The 23460-nt window shown below is 37.5% G+C and overlaps 1 protein-coding gene across 1 annotated transcript in view; it reads right to left on the minus strand.

Annotated features, from left to right (window-relative positions):
* Positions 1 to 16348: 16348 nt before the first annotated feature.
* nlgn1 (neuroligin 1) overlaps positions 16349 to 23460 on the minus strand; it is a 709352-nt gene continuing 702240 nt past the window's right edge. Inside the window, 3 exon segments of the mRNA XM_028794590.2 lie at positions 16349 to 17141; positions 17143 to 17566; positions 22043 to 22832. Of these exon segments, the coding sequence (XP_028650423.1) occupies positions 16737 to 17141; positions 17143 to 17566; positions 22043 to 22832 (1619 nt within the window). The 3' untranslated portion in view covers positions 16349 to 16736.

Consider the following 23460-nt stretch of genomic DNA (forward strand, 5'->3'; position numbering starts at 1 on the left):
GTGACCCTAATGAGAGTGCTATGGTGTGTCAACTGAGATAACCAGTCATCTTAAAGATTTTTCTAACTATCTATCCTTCCAGTGTTGCGCTAGCCCCACCAAGAATACAGTGCGAGGACAGGAGCAATCTGTGAACAGGGCACCAGCTCCTTGCTAGCACTGCAACAACGTGTCTTCACATGTTAATTATTAAAATTATAGATTATTTAAATGATGTTATCATTTTATCTGTATAATGTAATAAACATATTTTGCTGCATTTCATCTTAAAAATGATGTCATCATCATATGTAAATACATGCTTTATAAAGTGGAGCAGGTTGTGCAATATTTTAACTATCACAAGTTTACAGTGAGATAATTGTACTTATAAATACAATCAGTTCTACAAGGAGCACTTGATGGACTGATTTAGTGCATTTATAGTTCTTGGGATGAAACTGTTTCTGAACCGTGAGGACCGTACAGGAAAGGCTCTGAAGCATTTGCCATATGAGAGCAGTTCAAATAGACAGCATGGCTGAAGCAGCATGTGCTTAATGATGTTGGGTCACAGATTTGCATAGAAACATAAGAGGTTGTTGGAATCAGTACCAGAACACAATCACCAGGTTTGAATTCACAGAGCTTACAGTGTCTATCATAAAGACGTTTCTGAGTTTCCTGCTTCACAGCAATAGAAGAAAGTTTAGAAATTCTTTCTTGCAATGAAATTACCCGATCTGCAAAGCTCGGTCTGTGAGCTGTTGTCCCGAATCCTGTCCATTCCTCTCGTACAACATCCAAGACGCCTCGCGGACGCCTGCCAAACAACAACTTGAATGGACTCAAGCCAGTGGACGCCTGCGGCGATTCCCACACCGCAAACATAATAAAAGGCAGGACAGAGTCCCAAGACGTCGGATCATCATGAGTGACTTGCCTGATCATCTGTTTTAAAGTTTTGTTAAATCATTCAGTCAAACCATTCGTCTGTGGATGGTAAACAGTGGTACTCAATTTCTTAATAGCAAAGCTGTCACACAATTGTTTCATCACACGAGAAGTAAAAGGTGTGCCCTGATCAGTTAAAATTTCTCTAGGGATGCCAATATCAGTAAAAATCTCGCACAAAGCTTTGGCTATAGTGGAGAAATTGGCTTTTTTCAAAGCAGCCACTTCCGGATATCGCATTGCATAGTCAACCAACACAAGTATATATTGATACTCACTTTTAGTCTTAGGTAGAGGACCTACTATATTTAATCCCACCCGTTGGAAAGGGACTTCCAAAATAGGCATAGGAGAAAGGGGAGCCCGAGGAGGTTTATAAGCAGAGAGGATCTGGCAATCAGAACAAGAGGTACAGAATCGCTCAACATCTTTCCCCACATTCAGCCAATAAAATCATTTTGATAAATGCTCTCTAGTCTTATCAGTCCCCAGATGCCCACCCAAGATGTGAGAATGAGCTAATTGCAAAAGAATGTCCCTATGTACTTCAGGTACAACCAACTGTTCAATAAATTCCCAGACTAAATGATCTGATATCACTCTAAAAAGGCAGCCATCTTTCTAAGGAAAGTGCGGGGTTTTTAAACCCCCGGATGCACGCTCTTGGTAATAAGAGTCACTAGCAGAGCGAGCCTGTTTAAATGCATATTCTAATGAGCTATCAGCATGCTGCAAGCACACAAAATCCGTCTGCTCGCTAGTGCTCGGTTCTTGTTCGGAGGCATTTGCAAGTTGAGAAGTTGTAGATGGGCCAGCCAGCCGCTGTGGGAAATTAGGGTTTGTCACCCTCGGTCTCGCTGGAGAGATCGGGTTCAATATCTAGTCTGGGCTCGAGAACTTCCCCAAATGCCACTTCAGGTTCAATATTTAAACGGGCCTCAAGATCTTCCCCAACAGCCAGTTCGTCCTCTTCCCCAAAGCTAAACTTGACAAACCTCGGTGAGACCAATTTCCATCAACTGAGCAGGGGATAGGCGACATTCCCTCGCCAAGTGGCCTGGTTAATCACACCGGAAGCATCTTCGTTCAGCTCCACTACCGAAATACCCACGGCGACGTCCACGGCCTTGGAGGCAATCTCTCGGAGGCTGCGGAACAGCATAAGCAGCAAATCCACCATTTTTTCTCCAAGCGGTTTGAGAACCCTCCAAACATCTGGCTATGATCGTCAACGATTCAACATCATGACGAAGGAATTCATCTCAAAGAACTGCTAGTATCCCTACCAGTAGAATATTCACGACAACCTTTTCCACAACTCACCCCACTCCTGGTACCACTTGTCACGCTTGGGTCACAGATTGCACAGAAACACAGGAGGTTGTAGAGACCGGAACTTTATTCAAACACTGCAAACAAACATGTCTCTTTTTCAAAAGTTTAAACATGCTCCTTGACAAGATGGAGATGACAGTTCCGTCTCACAATTAGAAGAATTCAGACATATCTTCCTCTTCAAAGGAATGCACATCAGGAGCAGGGAAGGTCAGAGAGAGAGAAAAGCAAACAATCCATCAAAAATTGACAGGTGCTGTTCCGACTTTTAAGTCTGTGAAGTACTGCGTGGATCGTGTGATAGATCAGTCGCAAGTAAGCCCAGCAAGCAAGGGAGCAATGTGAAGGTAGTCTTTCAGCGTCTTTTTTTTAACCTGTAGGGGTGCGATCAGCCCCCCATCTCACACTGTATATAATTCTCTTTCTGATCAGCTGCTGTAGATCTGTGATTCCACACTCAGATACAGTGATATAAAAACTCCGAATGGAAAAAGATGATCCGCTGTGGCAACCCCTAACAGGAGCAGCTGAAAGAAGAAGAAGAAGGTGCAGTGAGAGTAACAACGCTAAAACAGCTATGGTATTTGGAATAGTTTGGCCATTTTTTGGACCATTATTTTGACGCTGGGTGCCGCCAGTTTGCAAAACCGAGCCGAGAACTTGCGTACACCAAGGATTGAGCTAGCGTGAAAATGTGTGTGACTTTACGCCAAGTTTAGGTTTTATACATTGTGATTTGAGTGTGGAAATGGGAGTATGCAACATTTTTGTGCATATGCACCGTTTATACATGAGACCCCAGGAAATGGAGCCAATGTCAAAAACTAGTAAACATACCAACAGCAAATAGTGAAACCAGAAATCAAAGTCGACAATAGCAGGCAAAAATCTCTATCCTGAAATTCCTTCGAGAAAACTAACTGCTATACTACTCCTACCCCATAGATTTGTTGTTTTTTTTTTTTTTTTTAATCAAAAACTTGGATGCGGTAATGAAATCACAAAAGGAACATCTGCTGGTCATGTAGCAGCAACAGGACATCTTTACAAAAAGCTACAGTAATGCAGGAAAACTCAAAATGGCGATAAACCATGACCCAAAACAGAATAAAATGGTGCTGCAGTAGCATCACTAAAATAACAACAAAAAGAAAAAACTACTACATATAAAAATAGTAACAGAAATGGAATTGGGCAGGGGGTCAAGAACCAAGATTCACAACAACAGTGCCCACTTACCTGCATTTCAGGACAGTTCTCTTTAAAATACTCTAAAAATCCTGAAAGTTAACAGTTGCTTGCTACTGTATATTCAACACAAGGCACACACACACACACACACACACACACACACACACACACACACACACGCACACACCCCCACACACACACAAACACACAATTTGGGCAACCCTTCACAGTTCAGGTAAACCACACAGTTTTAAATATTCTTCCCCAATGTCCAGACTGGGCCAGTTGCTCTGAGACAATGCAAATCCTGACCTCACAAAAGTCTACCAAGTTTAATCTGTTGATTTGTAGCTAGAGATGGAAAATCTGTCCCTGGGCGGTAAAAAATTAAAAGCAAGTGACACAGGTAAGTGGCACATGGCTCTACCTGAATAGAAGCAAAGAAAACACTGCACTGAATATATTAAAGACAAGTAAAAAGATAATTTAGCTCACTTATCAAGCAGACTATAGGCGGTGGAAATTTTAACTTTCTGACCGCCACCATTTCTTTTACTCTAGTATGGGAAGTCACAAGGTCTATAATGGACAAGAAAACTCAACAGAGGTTGCTGTTTCTGGGAAAGTTAAAATAGTTGAGAGTGTCACAGGAAGCAATAACAACTGAAAATGTCAGCTTTTTCATCACAGTTTGCCAAGGACAGGAAGCATCTTATGATAGTATAGTACATTGCTTAAAAATCATTAGCCACCACCTCTTCACTGTGGATTCACTCTACATTTGCAGACTGAAACCCAAAGCCATTATCATTATTTCTGGCCCACCAACCCAGTGCTCATACACCTGGTAAATAGCTGAAGCCCATCAAGAGAACTGTTCCTGTTGGTGCCTACCCACAAGTTGCGAGATGCATGAACATACAGTAACATCACGACATAAAGATGTGATGAATGCCTGAGTGTGTGTTTCTGCTTCATTGGTTGTTAGGGGGCTGCTGGCAAATGATGATTATGATCTGTGTTTGTATTAATGGTCTGTTTTTATGGGCTTCAACAAATCCAATTTCATGCAATTGATGACATTATGACAAAAAAGCTAAGTAAAAGAAAAACCATGTATAGGAAATGCTAGAGGCATGACAATGACTTTGGACACTTACTGGATTTATCTGCAGTCTAATGATTTCCCCATCACAAAGTAATCTGCTGCACTGGCCTTGTCTTCACGTAGTTGTGTACATTAGTTTCTTTATGCTATTCAGTTTGTCATATGCAAAAATGCAGATTTACATTAAAATGTACTGGATTATTACTTGTCTCCTATCTTCTGTTTGGTGTGCGGTGGCTACAAATCATTTGAATGTTCAGTTTCTGTTCATACCGTATGTACACCATGCCATTTTATGATTAAAGTTCTCCTTTAAGGTGAAAAAAAGGTAAGAAAAACAAATGTTTTCTATTCTGTTTGCCTCTTCCCTCTTGCTGCTCAAACTTTAGCCTTTGGCATGTGCTGCACATTTCTTGTTGGCTAACTAAGTGTTTGATTGAATGTCAAAACTCATTGATTTTTTTTGTTTGGTGATTTCTCCAGCAATCAGAGCTGGTATGACGATATAAAATTAAATTGTAGCAAATGTTAAGTTGGATTTTTACAGTCATAACAAGATGATCTGTGAGTCAGAAAATGCATTTTAATACAATGCACATTTTATTTTTATGGCTATGTACAACAAGAGTCAACAAATTTAAACTGTAATTACAGTGAGGTATTTTTATGATTAATTATGTAATTATGTATAACACAGCTAATAATTTGTTTAATCGACTTTTCAATGTGGGTTGCGACAACTGTAGTAAAGCCTTTCATTAAACCATTCTACATCAAGATATCTTATATTATATATTATGAAACACAAATCTCTTAAAAGTGGAGATTTATATTATTAATATGAATATGAAATAACTGCTGCCCCAAATGCTCTAAAAGTAATGTAGATGGTACACAGAACAGACTACTAAACTCCTTCTCAAAAGTTGTCACGTTATTAGATGACCTGCACAAGCGGCATATGGTTAATGACAGGATTATTTCCTCCATAACTGCTTAAGTGTTTTAAAGAAAGAAATGAAAACACACATAAATACTTCCTGATATATGATGTTGTGGTGAAAAAGAGTGAACAACTTTACCACCAACAAGCAAAAGTCTTCTGCTATGGCAGCCTCTGTGAAGGCAATGCTGATGTCTCCTTTCTTAGTTCTATAACTACTGACACACCTAAAAAGTTGATCTCTGTTAAACATTAACTTTGGCCACAAGGGGAGCAGAGTACCTGTATGAACATTTAAATCCATGAGAATAATTCTTTTTGACAGGTTTTTATGGACTACTTAGCTTAGTGGCCCAGGAGCCTCTCTGTGATGGACAGCCACTCTTAGGTTTGCCACGTAGTATGAACAGCACCCTTCCAGCTTCACAGTTTTAGATTTCAAATAAATTGTGAGAGGGAGAGCAAACAAAAGGGGCCCATCCTGAGCTATTTATGCAGCACATAACTCAGTCTAGCGATAATATATTGCACAAGACTTGACTGTGAAGGTCTGTCCTAAGGATACAGGCATATAACAACAATGCAAATGTGTGGGCAGTGATACAGCACAAAACATCAAGTTGAATTCATTTACACTCAGAATCAAATATGGTAGGAGAAGGAAAAAAAAGGGAAACATTCAGATAAGCAACCACTTTAGCTGGATGTATTTACTTAGAATATAATATTCAATCTTAATTTATAACATTATAATTTTTTAAGAGACTAAGATTTAGACTGATAAGTCATTAAATACTGCGGTGGGTTGGCGCCCTGTACGGGATTGGTTCCTGCCTTGCACCCTGTGTTGACTAGGATTGGCTCCAGCAGACCCCTGTGACCCTGTGTTCAGATTCAGCGGGTTGGAAAATGGATGGATTCATTAAATAATGCTGCAGCACTTCATTGTTTTTGCTTCTATAGTTACTGGAACATAACATTTGATATTTTTAATACCACTTTGATCAAATAGACTGCTTTAGGCTCCTGCGTCACACTAACACATTAACTGTTTAAGCAAAAGACCAATTTCAGATTGCCCTTGACTTTTATACCTTATATTACAATTTGATTTTAGATACTTTGACAATTCTTACAGACAGCTTTAAAATTAGACTGAATTAACGGGTAGAGCATTTCCAAATGCTTAGTACTTACAGCAGTCATGAAGAAGCTGCTTTCAAGGACGGACTCCAAGGCCGTATGCCTCCTGTCTGATAAATTTTTTTCTGGAACACGTTGACATCAGATTTCCAGCATAAAGTCTTAAGTCTGCAGAATTTTAAAGCAGACTAAATGCCCTTAACATGTGTATTTCTTCTAAAACACATCCCTTGTGAATTTATTTTGGACTCACATGTCCTTTATCTGAGGATTCTCTTTTCTGTTGTTGAGACCCTCTGCTCAGGGCTGACCAGTGGTGAAGAGGATTTTTACAAGTACCCAGGATTTGTCTTCTTGGTTATTCTACACAGAAGGAGCACCAACTGCAGTATAGCTAGTTTAGAAAACCATGGCCATATCTGCAGTGAAACAATGGGAGAGGATCATCTGCAAGCCCTAGAATGCAGTAGTAAATGGAGTCAGGGCCGTCTTAACAACATTATAGGCCCCCAGCAAAGCAGTGCACTGGCAGTGCAGTGCAAGTCACAACATACATAGATTAGCACTGCCCAGCATGCCCATGCATTAAGATGGCCCTGAACGGATGTGGAAAGAGATTGACTATTCTTATGACGACATTTTGAAGAAGGACAGATTAGAAACTGGGTACTATGATCAAGAATGTCACTAAAAGTTACAAGTCCACTCAAGCCAGCTGGCTTTTTTAATTCCCTTCTTTCCTATTCTTTAAAATCTGTCCTTTAAATAAAATGATCTTCACAAAGTTTTAAAGAATGGCAGACACTGTATTTTAGGGACATTTGTCAGGTTGGTTGATGTAGACAAAGTAAACTCATGACACCTTAAATTTTCCCATGCTTCTTATATTTTTACCCATGCTTCTTATATTTTTAATTGCTTTTAAATCTATGCCTATTGAAGGGAACTTTCTTTTACTGTTAAGAATTTTCTGATGTTCAGCCTGCTCTTAAATAAGATGGCTGCCATGACTTCATGCTCCAATATAATAACTAGAAAACAAAGCAATAGAAAGCTGGTGATGTCACTGGGAAACAACTATCCAGCAGCAATGATAAAAAAAAATAATGTTTTAATAATGGGTGTCAAAAAGAAAATCTAAATACAACCAGACTCTGACAAACACTCAAGTCTTTTTTCAATATTGATTTCTGGTTAGTTCCCCAGTAATGTCACCAATTTATGTGTATCTCCCATATCTTTTCCAAAATCCTTCATCTTTTGATTCAGTGGATTGTATGCTGTCTATCTGTGATTCATTCACCATTTTGAAAGATAACCCCTTTTCTGTAACGTCAATGCCTCTTGGAATTTCTTAGCTCTCAACTAAGGTTGTCTATTTATAAATTTCTCTATTACCATAATCCTCTAACTTTGGATTCTGTTCTTTATTCTAATAATGTCTATGTGTTGATTTCCTAATTGGCCTCAAATACCAACTGTCTGTCAGTTTCCCTTATGAACTCAAATGTTCTGTTCATGTGGATTCCCATGTGGACCCTAATAGCCCGCTTTGCATTTCACAAATGTCTAGGAGTTTATTTCTTACTTGGCCCCTAATACTTACTATCAGTGGATTTCAATTTTGAACTTTGCTGCCCTTTCTCAGAAGATTCTCCTTTGTAGTTTAATAATCTCTATTCTAGTAACGTCTATGTGTAGATTTCTCATTTAGAATCTAATACTCTCAATCTGTGGACTTTCCATTGGGCTTTAATGTCCTCTGTGAATTTCACTTATGCACTCTACATCATCTACCTATGGAATCTGGCTTGAATTCTAATAACATATCCATATTATTTGCTGGGATCTGTGGATTTTACTGCTGAACTTTAATGCTCTTTACCTTTGAATAGCTTACTGTATTCCATTGACACCTACCTGTAGACTGCTCCTTTGGACTTTAGTACACTAGGTGTGGACGTCCTAATTTGTTCAAATAACCTCTAGCTGTACATCTGGTCATTGCATTCTAGTCTTTGGATTCTCCGTGAGGAGTTTAATATCCTCTATGGATGTATGAATTCACATTTGGCTTGAAACCCTCCACTATTGGAACTGGCTAATTGTACTACAATGCCCATGTGCTCAGTCCATGCATTCCTACTTTAGTTTTCTAAGAACGTTTAACTGACTTCCATATTTGGACTCCAATACCCTCTGTCTGCGGATCTACCATTTCACTTTCAGGCATTTTAATCGTGAATTTGGCTTCTGAACTCAAAGCCTTCTGTCTCCTGGGGTTTAACTCCCTCTACCTGTGGATGTTTCCTTTGTACTTAAGGCCCTGTACCTGAGGATTCCTCTACAGTCTTTCAGAGATAATTCCCACCATCTCCAGGGTGCCTCTTTTAACACTGAAGGCAAAATCAAATGCATTTTGGAAACCCTGCTAGAGTTTAATTAAATTTTTAAAAATGACTGCATGGTCTCACTGTGCAGTTTAAGTCTAGAAAAGTTGCTTTAACACTAGCATTTAAGTTGTGTGCTGTTACTCAAGTACAAGAGGAACACAGAACTCAAAGCAGGTTAAAAAGACAATATTTATAACTTATATTAAAAACTGCAATGAAAGCCATGAACATCCACACATGAACAGAGAATCACTGAAGGCAAACGCGCCTTCCACATAAATGTCGTGAAGGCTGCTCGTCTTTGAGGCAGTAAAAGAAAAAATAGGAAAAAAACAACAACAATGTCTAAAACAGTGAAAGTTTATTTTGTCTTTACCAAAATGTACAAATACTGTTATTACTTGTAATATAATTATGTTTAAAATTTAAAGTGATATTCCCTTCAACAAAATTTTATTTCATATTAAGTTCACTGCTGAGCACTGCTGAGAGAAAGACCTTTCAATTAAATAAAAAAAACGCATTTACCATTTTCCCAGCAAATTAGACAAAGCTATTAGCTAAACTAATAACTAATAAGCCTGCAGAATGTTTGAAATAAAAGAAGCCCAAGTGTCTGTTTTTGAATTTATAAAACCCATTTGATGATGTAGCAAAATGCACAGCAGTGTGATGAGTATAAAGTAAGAATTCCTGCGTAACATTGAATAACACCTCCTACTGATAACCAGTTGAATCCAAGCTTTTGATGTTTCAATACACAATCTAACAGTACCTGACACACCATTATCTAGCACTTTGCAGTCCTTTAACAGTAGCTGCTGCCCCTGAAGTCGGAAATCTTGTCAAATAAACGGTTTTCCCTGTGTCATTACATAACCTCAAAATGAAAACATTTGTTAGCTAAACAATTTCTAAACGTCTTACCATTGCATTTTTAATAATATTTAAAAACTGGCCAGTGTGTCTCTAGAGGGGTTTGGGAGCTTTGAGATTAGCTGCTTGAAGGCCTTAGCTTAGCATACTAAAAAAAGAAAAGTAAACCCATAACAAGTACAAATTCATTCTTTTATTTGTGCAGGAGGCTTTAAAGCAGCTTCAAAAAACCATATAACTAATAAATGCACAGCAGCAAAGATCCACTTATGCATCATTTCAGGGGCATTTCTTATCCATTCTGAAAAAAAATCTGGAATACTGAAATAAAAAAGGAAATAAATAGCAAAAACCAGAAATATTTTTAACTAAAACAAATGTAGTCTTTTAGAAGTAGGTAATGTGCCTTCAGATTCTATAACAATCTGGAAAGAAAAAATAAGTAAGACAAAAAATGATGGAAATTGCAGAAAACTTCAAGGCAGATCTCTAAAGACCAATTCCTGGTCTTAACAGCTGTAATGAAAATGTTATGGCTGTTCATTTAGATTATTCTTTTTTTTTTTTTTTTTTTTTTACATTAGCTATGAAAATAAATATAAATGGTCTTTTGCAAGCTGGGTAAAAGCTCAAGTTTATTTAAAAAATGCAACTTTGGAAACTAGTTACAAAAGTTTGATTTTATTGTTACAGCTTCAAAGACGACAGATGTTTTTGTAAGTCTGATTCTAATTCAAATTAACATTCATATCTTTAAATATGGCACATTGCTTACTACCCTATGAAATTGCAGCATCAAGAACGATTGAGAACAACTTTTATTATATAAGCAGGCTGTAACATAAGAAAAAGAGAGAGATAGAGAGAGAGAGAGAGAGAGAGAGAGAAAGTCAAGAAACTCTCCAACTGGCATTTCAAACAATGCAAAGAATGAAAGAGACCATTTTTATAGTAGTTTACTTATCTTTTTTTTATTCTCAAGAGGTTTACAAATAGAAAACTGTGAGTTCACTTTTGAAAATCCACTAAAACATAGTTTTCAAATGAAAAGTCCCGTTCCTCACTTTTCAACAGAAATTCAAGCACATAATTTATCAATCAAAATTCCAAATGTGATATACTGTTCAGCTCTCCTGGGTACAGAAATGGAAAAATATAAAAAGAACATACAATAGTTTTACTTTACTTTTTATATCTTTATATAGTGCATATATATATATATATATATATATATATATATATATATATATATATATATATATATATATATATATAAATAAATAAAAATTAGGTAATATGTATGTTTAATATAGATATAGATATGTTTAATCATAAAATGTCCAAAGTAAAACAGACAGGATTTAGACTGTAATTATAATTTCATCCTAGCATATTCAGACTGTATCCTCAGCAAGTTGTTGATTAAAATGCAAAAGGGTGTAGAAGGAAGTAGAAAGGCCCCTGTCAAAAAGAAAGAAGGCAACAGAAACCTTTACGGTTGTTGTGTAACTCAACAATGAAGAATGGAAACTGTACTTCATATAAATAAGCATATGATTATTATAAATAAGGAGGCAACTGTGACAAAGTGAGAAAAAGGGCATTCAGCCTTTCTTTATTCACATAATATTTAGCAAAAGTCAAATAAAACAGAAGTCATTAAAATGAACAGTAAGTGGGGAGATTTTGACCTACTATATATTTAAAGAGGGACAGACCTCGGTTTACTGTTTCGCTGCAATGCTCTCAAGACAAAGAATTCCAAAACTGTTTGATTATAGTGGTTCCCCCCTACCCCTTTACTGATGCCCCACATTTGCAGATGATACCACATGGCTATTTTTGTACCTTCGTTCTCTAGTGGTCAGCTTAATATTGACTGAGTATGCATTCTGTCAATGAACTAATGTCATTTTGGATTCCCTAGTGACCCTGGGGCTAAGTGTTTGCGGTTCTGGCTGTCCCAGAGCATTGCCAGAAATGAATATTTATGGCAGATGACAAAAGCAAACAGCTGCAAGATATAGGCAGATTCAAGCACATATTACTTTATGCAAATAAGCTACATTTAGACTTGGCTGAAATGAAAAAAAAGAACTTACAACAGTCAAAATATACATCCACCACTTTAAAATTGTGCATTTTTTAAAAAAATAATTTTTTTTTTCCCCTCACAAAAAGACATCACTAGCACTGCTCTGGAATTCCACTTCTGTCACCTAGGCATCATGGGTGCATAGAAGATTTTTTAATTAGTTTCCAAATGGCCAATGCTTTCTTAATTTTGGAAGTTACTTATCTTGGATCATGTGTATGGTAAATCACAAAAACATTGTTATCTTTCCCACCTTTTTAAGTGGATGAAGCTTTAAAGTTCAGTGATTAAAATGAGACAGCCCTAGTGAACAGCTTAACTGCAATTGATTTTTTAATATGAGGAATATTTCTAAGAAGGGAGGGCATCAAAGAAGTGACAGTGTGTTAAAGAGAAGCATGGTGCTACTTCAGTCATTCCAGCTCAGGTAGTTAAAAAATATGTCTCTCCTTTTTAGTGTGTGTTTTCTCAAACATTCCTCCATCAGTCCTCTTTAACACTTACACCTCAATGCTCACTTTGGACGTGGTGACAGAACAACTGGTTGTACCCCTTGTACCCTTAGCCTAAGACAAAGGCTTCCACCAAACCACCATTCCCACTATGAGGCACAACATTTTGCTTAGGGCTGATTGATCTATTGAAATGCTTCCTTCACTACTGATAGATTACTTTTGACACCTCTCTAATCCCATAATCAGCTACCCTTGGATGAAGTGTTAAAAGCTCGGTATCATTGCATGTGACAGCTTCCCTTTTAATTGACGGTCACTAAGGATACAGAAGAGGAGGGAGGATCAGAAAGTAATCCAATGGGGTTAAAGAGGGAAAAATTAATTAAGTAATGAAAATATTCAAATATTGAACCAGACATTTTTCATGAATATCGCTAATTGAAATCTAAATATGACATACACGAACACTGGGTCAAATCTCAAGATAAAGAAATGACCACCGGGGGCTGCCTCAGTCTTTCTTCTTGCGACTCTTTCTAGCTGCCCAATGAAGTATTTTTGTCTTCCTTCGCTATTACATGCAAATTTTAGATAGCCAAGTGGCTCCTGCAGCTGCCCCTCTGAACACCTCATTAGTTTTTAATGCAGTTCTAGGAAGTACAGCTGAGTGGGAACATTAAACAGTTATTTTGCATATTCATTTCTTTGCTAATTAAATAAGAAACAGCTTAGGAAGGGCTTTGGGGGGAAGGTCTTAAAATATGTTTACAATTCTCAGAAGCTGTTACAGCAATGACTGATCATCCATCAGTTGCTGCCTCGTTCTGCACGGAAATCTTGTTGGGCCCCGGACCTGCAGACTGCAGCTGTAACAACATCGACAGCAAGCTAATCAGGGGACTGCCTGTCAAGTGGTTTTCATCTTGTGGCTGCCGAAAAGCTCTGCCTGCTGCGTGTGCTTTTTTGGTCAAGGTCTCGATGTATCTTTGGGATTAAATACTAACAGAAAAAAAAAAAAAAAAAGCTTCAGTGTTAACAGCACATAACTGGAATCCCTCCCATCTTTGTGCCTCTGTTCACTTTCAATTCTTTCACCAAATGAATCTGATGAAAGGCAAAATAATAGCGAGCGCTTGTTTCTTTTTCTCATTTTTATCAACAGCAAAGAACCAAAACGCAAGGGTGTTGACCTCTGCATTGAAAATCCCTTAACTGTCTGCCAGTCTAGGACCTGTATAATCAGCTAGGAGAGTCTTTTTTCTTTCTTTCTCTCAGACATATGGAGGCCAAGGAAGATTTGTGCATTTGTTTTCTCTGTAACAAGGTTTACTATGGCCTTCTGGGGGAAATACAGAAAAAAGCAGGCAATTACAACACATCTTTTTTAAGACAATTGCATAATTGCCTCCTTAGTAGAAATGGGCTGTGCTATAAATGCTAAAAGCTGGCAAGTACAGTACCTCAGATTTCATACGAGTGTATAAGAATTAATGGTAATGGTGGTACGTGGAATGGAAATGCGAGTCCTAAATCTGGTGGTTGTGACAAATAATAAATATAATATTTCTCAGCCTGCTCATCGATTAGTGAAAGGAAAAGCCTGAACATTACAATCAGAAATAGGCAGAAAGCCAGAAGGAAAGAACTTGCCTTGAATGAAATGTTCATACAAATATAAATTAATTATGCGTGTATGTTAATCTTTCAATCTATATACAGTATAATACGATATCTATTGAAATGCAGCATGTATATATTTATACATACGTACACACACATATATGCATATACATAAGCAGATATGTGTGTGTGTATATATATATATATATATATATATATATATATATATATTATATATATATATAAATATACAGTAGATAGATATACATATGTATATTATATACACTGTACATGGCAGCTGAAAAAGAACTGAACAATTTTTAAAAAATGTACTACCCATTAACTAACTATCATATAAACATGTACTACAAACTGTACTATAGAGCTGCTTGCAGAAATGGGTGCTTGTGTTAACCATCAAAGGTAATACGTATGTTATGAAGGGTCTGGGATGAATTAGACTACCGGACTGATATGTGCCCTGTGGCATATATTGAGAATTTGTTAGACTAAGAAAGAACTGTGACTGTTGACCTTTACAAATTACTTTATTACATGTTCATATGATGCTTGGTGTCATGAGTAATACATGTGTTCAATTCTTTTTAAATCACCCAATATATTATAAATATTGGATTATTATACTGTATTATTATAATTAATGTATGCTTTGAAACAAATTCTTTATAGCCAAGCACTACAGTCAGTTCTTCTGGCTACCTGCTTATAATTCATCTGGCTAAAGTAAAACTTACATGGCTGTTTACCATGAACTACAGGATAACATTATTGGCAGTTATGCCAAATGGCAATGGATGTACAGTCCTTTTCAGGACTTTTTAAATAAGGCCTAACTTTTTATTTATTTATTTGTATTGATATTTTTAGAAATGCATGGTGTGCTTACCGGGCAGAAGAGGTGATAATGGATCTGTTGCCTCCAAGAGCTGTTGAAGGAGGACGTATGATTACACACATAGACACACACATACATATATACTATATATATGGAAATGGGAGCCATACCTGATTTAAAAAGAATGGCAAACTTTTCCCAGAGTGCAATGGAAATGTAAAACTGTCTGCAAATGTCTTTTTAGAGGTATAACAATATGGGATTTCAAAGTGTTACACTCCGAGTAATGTGGGTAATGTGGGTAGGGTGGTCATACCCAATATTCTCATCATACAACTTCATCAAGTAGGGTTCCACCTTGTTTCAATATATTTTGCATTTTCTTTTAATGAATAATATTGCAGTCAGAATATCTCTATACATTTCAAATACAGTAATAGCTCTGTCAAACCTGAAATGATGTGTATTCATCCTAAAACACCCATTGAACATGCCTTCTAAAAATCAATGCTACCAATCAATGAAATCTCCAAATGGCAGATTTAGCATTTCTCTGTGTGTAAAAATAAAATACCGGTATAAGGCTATAGCCCTGGGTAGACATAATTTTGACTAAATGCATGAATAACACTGGAGTTAATTAAGACCAGTGGCAACATTTTTTTGTTCTAGCAAAATAGACAAATATTTAAAAGAGATTAATTATGCCAGAAATAAAACATGAACAGAATATAATAATAATAATAATAATAATAATCATAATAATAATAATAATAATAACCTCTTGTTTGGGATTTATAACAGCATGTGTTCACCACTATTAAAAAGTTGTACCAACACACATTGTACAAAACTATTTTTTTTAACCATGTTCACTGAAGCTATTGTGAATGAACAGTATTTACTGTTATATTCCATTTCCCTATACCCCGTTCCTCTGCCCCCCCCCCCCCCCCCATCATGTATCTCCATAGATTTGAGCCAATCAAGTGTATTTCTTCAAAGAAATCCAATGGGGATGAAAATTATTTTAATTACGACTTAATCAGCAGAACAGCCACCAAGCAGATAAATTGTCATGCGCATCGTGCTAAAAATATCCAGTTTCCCCTGTCCGCCAGCTCTTGGTATAGACAGCACTTATGTGATGAAGCTGTATCTGCCAGAATGTCATTATCCCCTTTGTTCTGCTGGCAGATTGCAGAATTGATGCCCCATTAGGGCTTAAACAGCATTGGTGCTTTGTGTACATATCTAGATATATAAAGAGTTTCTATACAATAAAACTGTTCCAAAAAATAAACTGGTGAAAAGAATCCAAGACATCTCATGAATGTCTCCCTTGTGCATATTTTTAACACGGTTCCCTTTTTCTCATTTTGTTCTCCCAACTTTTCGCTTTTTCTGTTTTTTTTTCTTTACATTTGTATCATTTGCGTTGCGCATGCCTAATTTGTTGAGTTGCATTGGTTCTTGGCTTGCGAAGGTTCGCTGTACATTTCCCAGCCTTGTGGAAACATTCTTTTAACAATTTTAGTGCCACCCCTCCTTATTTTTGTATGACAATTGCACACTGCAACTGTTGTCAGTTTTCATGAAAATGATAATCCTTCGCCAAAAGAAGGTTTTTTGTTGTTCTTCCTTTTATTTTCCAGTAATACCCCAAACAAGGATATTTCACCAAAATAAAACATTATCTCCTTATACAGTAACCCGTAAAAAGTTTACCAAGACAGCTTCCATACCAGGAGGAGTTGCAGAAGAGTTTATATGGTCTGTCCTGTCTGGCTATACCCTGGTCGTTGAATGTGAATGTGGGTGAGGATGAGGCAAGGTGTTGTTTTGCCCACCAGTAAAAGTGTTAAACGTATGCAGGGGCTGAATCCCAGGTATAGTATTGGGGATCATTGTGATGGTATTGGGGGTCATTAAAGGAATATCATCAGGCGACCTTCTCATCGCTAAAGCATAATCAGGTGGACAAGCAGTTCTCAGAACCACATCATGTGGATGGATGGAATCACACTCATGATCTAGATCTGTATGCTTCATTTGCAAAGACATAATCTCCTCCTCTTGTGTGTGAATAAGGTCATTGGCAGTGTTGCGCTGGGGACTACACCTCCTATGGACATCATGTCTTCGCTTGTCCTTTTTGTAATAGAGTGCAGCAAAAGCCAAGATGTTCAAAAAACAACAAAGATGCCCCAACTGCAATTGTGACACTCAGCTCTGTAGAATAATCTCGCTGGTTCACCAAGAAAGGATCTTCCTGCTGATTCTCACTATGATGACTCTCTGTAGGAGGAATGGGCGTTACCGGACGCTTGGTAATTCCTGGGATTTTCTTAGGTGTTCTTGGAGTTACATCTGGTGGTGGAACTTTTGTGGTTGTGGATGAGAACTGGGTTACTTCATTCAAGCTGTGCAGATGAGGCACCAACTCGAGCCAAAGGTTTACTTTATTTGCCCTGTAGTGCTCTTTGACCCTGGGCTTTAAACCAATATGCAAGTACAGCTGGTCTTTTTGTGTATACCTGGTCCACGCCACCTCTTCAAAGCGGTTAGGTTTGGTATGAATAAATTTTGTATCCTGGGGCACTGGTTGGTTTGGATCACTGTAAAAGAACAAATAAAAAAAAATTACTTTTTGATAGTTAAATTCAATAATGCATAAGTTGGATAAAAAAGTGAACGCAATGTTTTATGGAGTAATTTTTTTTGCTGATGTTAAGAATATTTTTTAAGTTAGTTTCTAAATGGCAGGAACATTTTCTCTGTGTCATCTTTCTTGTTCTACAGTGTTCTGTGTCCATCACATCGATGGTCATGGGAGCTTATACACATTACTATGGCCAAAGGGACCAGCATACTGAATTTTTGGTACACTTAATATATAATGGAAAAGGAAAAGAAAACCTCACATTCATGGTGATATTTCAACAAATAACATGCAACACTTGAAGTTCTTTTACAGGTCTATCATGACAAGATAATTCATATGAGTCAGAAATGCTTGTTTTAAGAAAGGGCTAATAGCCAACCTTTATGAGAAACATGCAGTAACATAACACTAAGTGGTCGATTTTTAAATCCTTGTAAAACACTTTATAATTTATTACAGCCTGGATGAAAAGGTTTATTACCTTTTTTTTTCTTTGACAGTCATTTGAAGGTATGATTATCTTTCATTTACAGCATCATTTTTAATTGCAGGAGGTAAATATGGGGTGTTGTTAGATGGGGCTATTGCCACTAATAATACTGATTCAAACAACCAGACCTAAATGGACCAACAACCTCTCGGGAAGCAGGACTGATTTATCAGGTTAGGTCAGTTAATGCTAACTTTTTCTGGTATATTCTCATATTGTTAGTAAAATATATACTATAAGTACTTTTCACATTTTATTACATATCAGATTTCGTATTGTTATCAATCAGTAGCCGAATCATCCTTTTCTTCTTCTTCATATTGTAAGAATTCTGAAATCTTTTGGGATCTCCCCACCCCCCACTCCCCACCCAATGGGAACGTCATGCTGAAGTGCATCCCGAAGCGAGATTGCCGCGTCTGTGTAAGATTGTTTGTCCGTTGCTGGAGCAGGGCAACAGCAGGCTCACAGTGCTGCAGTGAAGCGCCACAGAAGCAAATCATAATAGATCGGGGTTGCGCTATAAGTCCCTGTCTTACACCCCAAAGCATGAGGCTGAGTCTCAGTACTTTAGAAAAACCAGCTTTATTCAGCTTGAAACAGGAACAGCACAGTTATTTATTGTAGTGTGATCTGAAACTCTCCTACACACAGACACAGCAGTCAGGCAGGGTTGTGACTAGGTTAGTGGCCAAGTAATACTGTTACCCGCATTTACAATATTCCTTGCATCACCTATCGAGATCTTTTCTATTTGCTTCAGTGTTGAGCCACATCAGAGCTGTGAGCCTGCTGTTGCTCCGGCAACAGATAAACAGTCTTCTACAGACGCGGTGATCGCACTTCGGGATGCTCTTCAGCATGTTGTCCAGTTCGGGGAGGTCCCAAGAGAGTTTAGAAACCTCACATTTTCTTGAATTAGTGCTACATTAATAGGAATGTTTCTTGAACTAGCGTCACTGAACCACATAAAAACTACTTTTTCAACGTCTTCAAATGCAGCAGTTCGCACATGTTTGCAACCCGAGTTTTGCAAAAATGTAACTTTTTTTTTTTTTCTAATATGACTATTATCGTTTTTTTGTGTCTGCCATTCTATAGGAGGGTGACAACGAGTTAAATTCCAATGGATATTTTTCAAATGTTGACAAGCAATAAGCAAAATATATCACTGAAACCCACTGAAAACAAAAACAGCAAAAACAGTATGAGGAAAGTTCGAAGAAAGAAAAAAAATTACAATGTTTCTGTTTGGGGATCGTTGTGCACAACTGAGCTCTACCACAGAACTAACTGCTCTGCGGATGATTCATTCAAGAATTTCAAGGTCTTTTGGGCACTTCGTTGTAATGAAAGTATCTACTGCATCTACTTCGTAGTAACAAGATTTTTATAGACTTGTGTCATATGGGAAAACTGTTGGAACCATAAAAATGCTTCGTTGTAATGAAAATTTCGTTGTAACGGAATTTTACCTGTATATACTGTATGCATATATATATATATATATATATATGTATATACACATAAATTATTTATTATGTATATAACAACAGTTGTAATTAGCTTGAAGTTAGTGTCTGCATTGTATTAAAGGTATTACTATATTTGTTAAGCATATCTTGGAGGCTTGGCATGGGACTAACCTTAGTGTGTCTTCTTTTATTGCACTATAATGAATATTCATGCACTATAAAATAAAACGGACAGTAGAATGTCTTTAAAAGACACACTATTATGATATATTCTGTTGATATCCTTATTCAAGGTGACTGAGAAGATCAGGATACATTACAACTGTTTACAGACAGTTGGACTATAACAGGTTAAGTGTCTTACTCAAAGTCACACAATGCATCAAAGACAGGAATTGAACCAACAACCATCTGGTTTAAGGCTCAGTGCATTTGGCAATACAATATACTGTCTTCCACAAAGAGTTAAGAGGCACCATCATACAGTGGCCTCAGAACAAAGGGAAGCCCCTGTTCTTTATAAGCGAAATGGCTTGACTTTAAGGGGACGTATTTGTAGGGGATTGGTTTACATTTGAGGGCAACATTCCAAACAGAAAAGTCTTAAAAATATTGTACAGTTTGGTTCAAGTAGGTCGTAGTAGTCTGTTTCTTTAGAGTCGATATCAGAGAAGTAAAGATGTTCTGTAGTACACACATAAGCTAAAAAATAAATTCAGCTGCACTCTATGAACAAGGAATGAGTACCAAACTGCATGGACTCTATTTAAAAATAAATAAATAAATAAAGTAAACATTTCTGATGTGTTGTTCATATGCAACTTTCATTTAAAACAAGCTCAAATTGATAGAGAAGCAGAAGTTATTTTTTTAGCTGCACTGCTGTCTGTCATATGGTTGTGAGAATCAGGAGCAGTTGGAAAAAAAGAAGAGCAATGCTACCAAAGTTTAGGAATGCTAAGCTTTTAAACTCCTTGGGCATTCATCTTTTGCATATTCTCTAACATGTAAAACTTCCCTATTGCCTTCTCAATTAGTAAAATTCACCAAAAAGTGTCGAAAATCATTCTCACCAAAATTATGTTCCATTTGATTACTGTATTTTTTTTTTGTTTGTTATGTCAACTTCATGTGGTGGAACTGGTGGTAACATTACCAAATGTATGGTGGAGTCCATATGAGTCACAATGGTTTTTGTTAAACAGGATATAAGCTGGAATCCTGCAGAATGCAGGATATGTTTTTCATTTATTGCATCAACACTATACCTGTACCTGGACCCCTGTGGAAAACAAGCAGCCTAGAGATAGATGAGCATGTGCTGGTGTGTGGTGATGGTAAGCCATATTGATCTATTGGATGCGCAGAAGTACAAAGAAGGGAATGTAAATGAGGACAGAAAGGTTAAAAAACTGATATTCAAGAAGGATATAAGAACACAGTATTTTAAATAGTGTTGGTAGGAAGACAAAACACCTGCTGGCCAATGCAGGGTACCACAATATCCCAACTCAGGAATGGGAGCATACTGACTTTTCAAATGTTGAGACTGGGGGGAAATTCTGGAGTCAAGTTGTTACCACCATCCCATTAGGTGACAGGAAACTGTCCAGAAGAAGAATCAGTGGGACCAAGTGCCTCTTTTATGAGAAAAACATTAGAAGCTGCCTAATAGACCTGTTAGTGCTACCAATAGCTCAGAGGTGCAGTAGTCTCTAGGACAGTCAAAAGAGCATTGTGTCCTGGTAGCCCCAAGACTTTAGAGGACTCCCCAGGTTCTGGATATAATTCTTGGCCTCTCCAAAAGTAACATAAGGAAGAGAGTTTGAGCTATCTCATACCAGTGGTTCTGGAGCTGAGCTGAGCTGAGTTAAAGGCACACCACACAAAACAGGAGAAAAAGCAGTGAGGCTAGGAAAGGAGAGAATGAGAAGGATAGAAAAGGGGAGCTCTGGTGCCACTTTGAGCTTGACAGGAGGGGGAGCTGTTAGGGTTAGCCCAGAGATGTCACAGGCTTTATAATTTTAGTTTTGGCTTATTTTGGACAATCGTGTTGTCCATGTACTTCTCCGTTCCTTTTTTATTTATATAATAAATGCATCTTTGTCATCATTCCGGGTGAAGAGTGTAGCCTCTTCTGTTACACCTCAAAAATGTATTAAATGGATGTCGGTAGTAACGCCACAAAGTTTGTTTGGTTTCAAATACTGTTTGTGTTGCTCTGCTATTAAGATTTTCTGACACCTCAGCCTAGTCAGAAGAACATGCAACTTATTCCACAAATGCTGTAAGTGTACTAAACAAAACTTATGTATAGCTGGAAGTAAAGATGTTTGGGACCAGAATTTATGCTTTGATTAAACAAGAATTAGACATAGTGCAGATGGATAGTACACTCCAAGGCTTATTTTCTGTTTTGCACTCTACGACATTTCAGTGTATAGTCACATGCAGTTCCACTCACCCAGTTTTTGCAAAATTAGTCCAGTAGGTCATCACAACTGCACTTAGCATGACATCATTTTTAGAGAAATTGCATGGAAACAGCTCTGTAGGGCCAATCATCGGGAGACCAAAAACGTATGGAATCTCATCTCCGTGTGCTGCATCAGCCCATGCTGGCACTTGGTCGGTCTGGCAATGGTGATAGAAGGCATAGAAGTAAGTTGGAGATCCAAAACTCGAGTGAAGATCAGCTGTTGCAACAGCTGGTGCCACCCACTGGTGGTCAGTAAACAACGCCAGAAGAGTCTTCCTCCTTGTTTCAGGATTATGCCTATCAGCCCAATCAGTGTACATAAATTTAATCGTTTCCCTAAGAATGTCTTTTCCATCTGGATAGCCATATAAATCATCCACAAAACTTGAGACAGCATAATCAAAATCATTGGCCTGTACTCCATTTTCATTATCGACAATAAGCTCCACAAATTTCAGTCCTTCTCCTTGGTTCACACCCAACATGATGTCATAGTTCAAAAATTCACCTTGCTCCATCAGAATCTGAGGATCATCTGGTATGACATCACCATCAATGACTGGTCCAAAGGCTATATGGTACCTAGCAGGCTGGATGTCCTGGTCCACCAATTCTTTGTAGTGCTTCTTTTGAAGGCACTCCACTAAGTCAAGGGTGTCGACAAGGTTGCAGCCCACTTTGGTGGCCAACATCCTGGCATATTTTGCTGGCTGGAAGCTCACGGCCCAACTGGAGAGAGCAGTGCCACTCTGTGCTATCGCCCTTTGAAAGAGTCCTGTAGACAAACATTGAAAAAAACAAAAAAAGTATATAAAACAGTGTTCAGTCATGTTGGTACATATTCAAGTTATACATTATGGCAAGGTCATCTCAATCAGTCATTTTTATTATTACATAAGGAGTGCAATAACAAATCTCACACTTTAAATGATGTAGAAAATGAAAATCTAGTTGGCTTGATGGAAAATCAAAGAGAGAGTTAGTGAGAAAATTTATAAAGCAGAAATACTTTTTCTATAACAGCTTTTTTAAAAGCTGGTAGCAATTTAGGATAGATCATTAGGCTTCATGGATTATATATAACATTTTTTATTTGTCAGATGAAAATAGGAAATGAGTCCATTCGAAAGTGCTAAGCAAATGCCTGTCATAATAACTTGAGGAAGACTGTACACTAAAATTTAAAAGTGCTGCTGGAATAATCAGTCAGTCAATCACTTCATTATGGATGCGCTTTGTTACTAGGCTTAATGTGATTCCTAATTTTCCATTTTTAAACCTTTAAAAACATTATTTCATGCCTTGAGCGGACATTTTAAAATGATACTGTTCTGCATCCCTCTTCATGGACTATGGCATCTCCATTGAATGATTAAAGCTAAAACTGTTGTTTTCTGCAGCTT

The sequence above is a fragment of the Erpetoichthys calabaricus genome, chromosome 2 (assembly GCF_900747795.2).
Source record: "Erpetoichthys calabaricus chromosome 2, fErpCal1.3, whole genome shotgun sequence".
In the NCBI taxonomy this organism is placed as follows: Eukaryota; Metazoa; Chordata; class Cladistia; order Polypteriformes; family Polypteridae; genus Erpetoichthys; species Erpetoichthys calabaricus.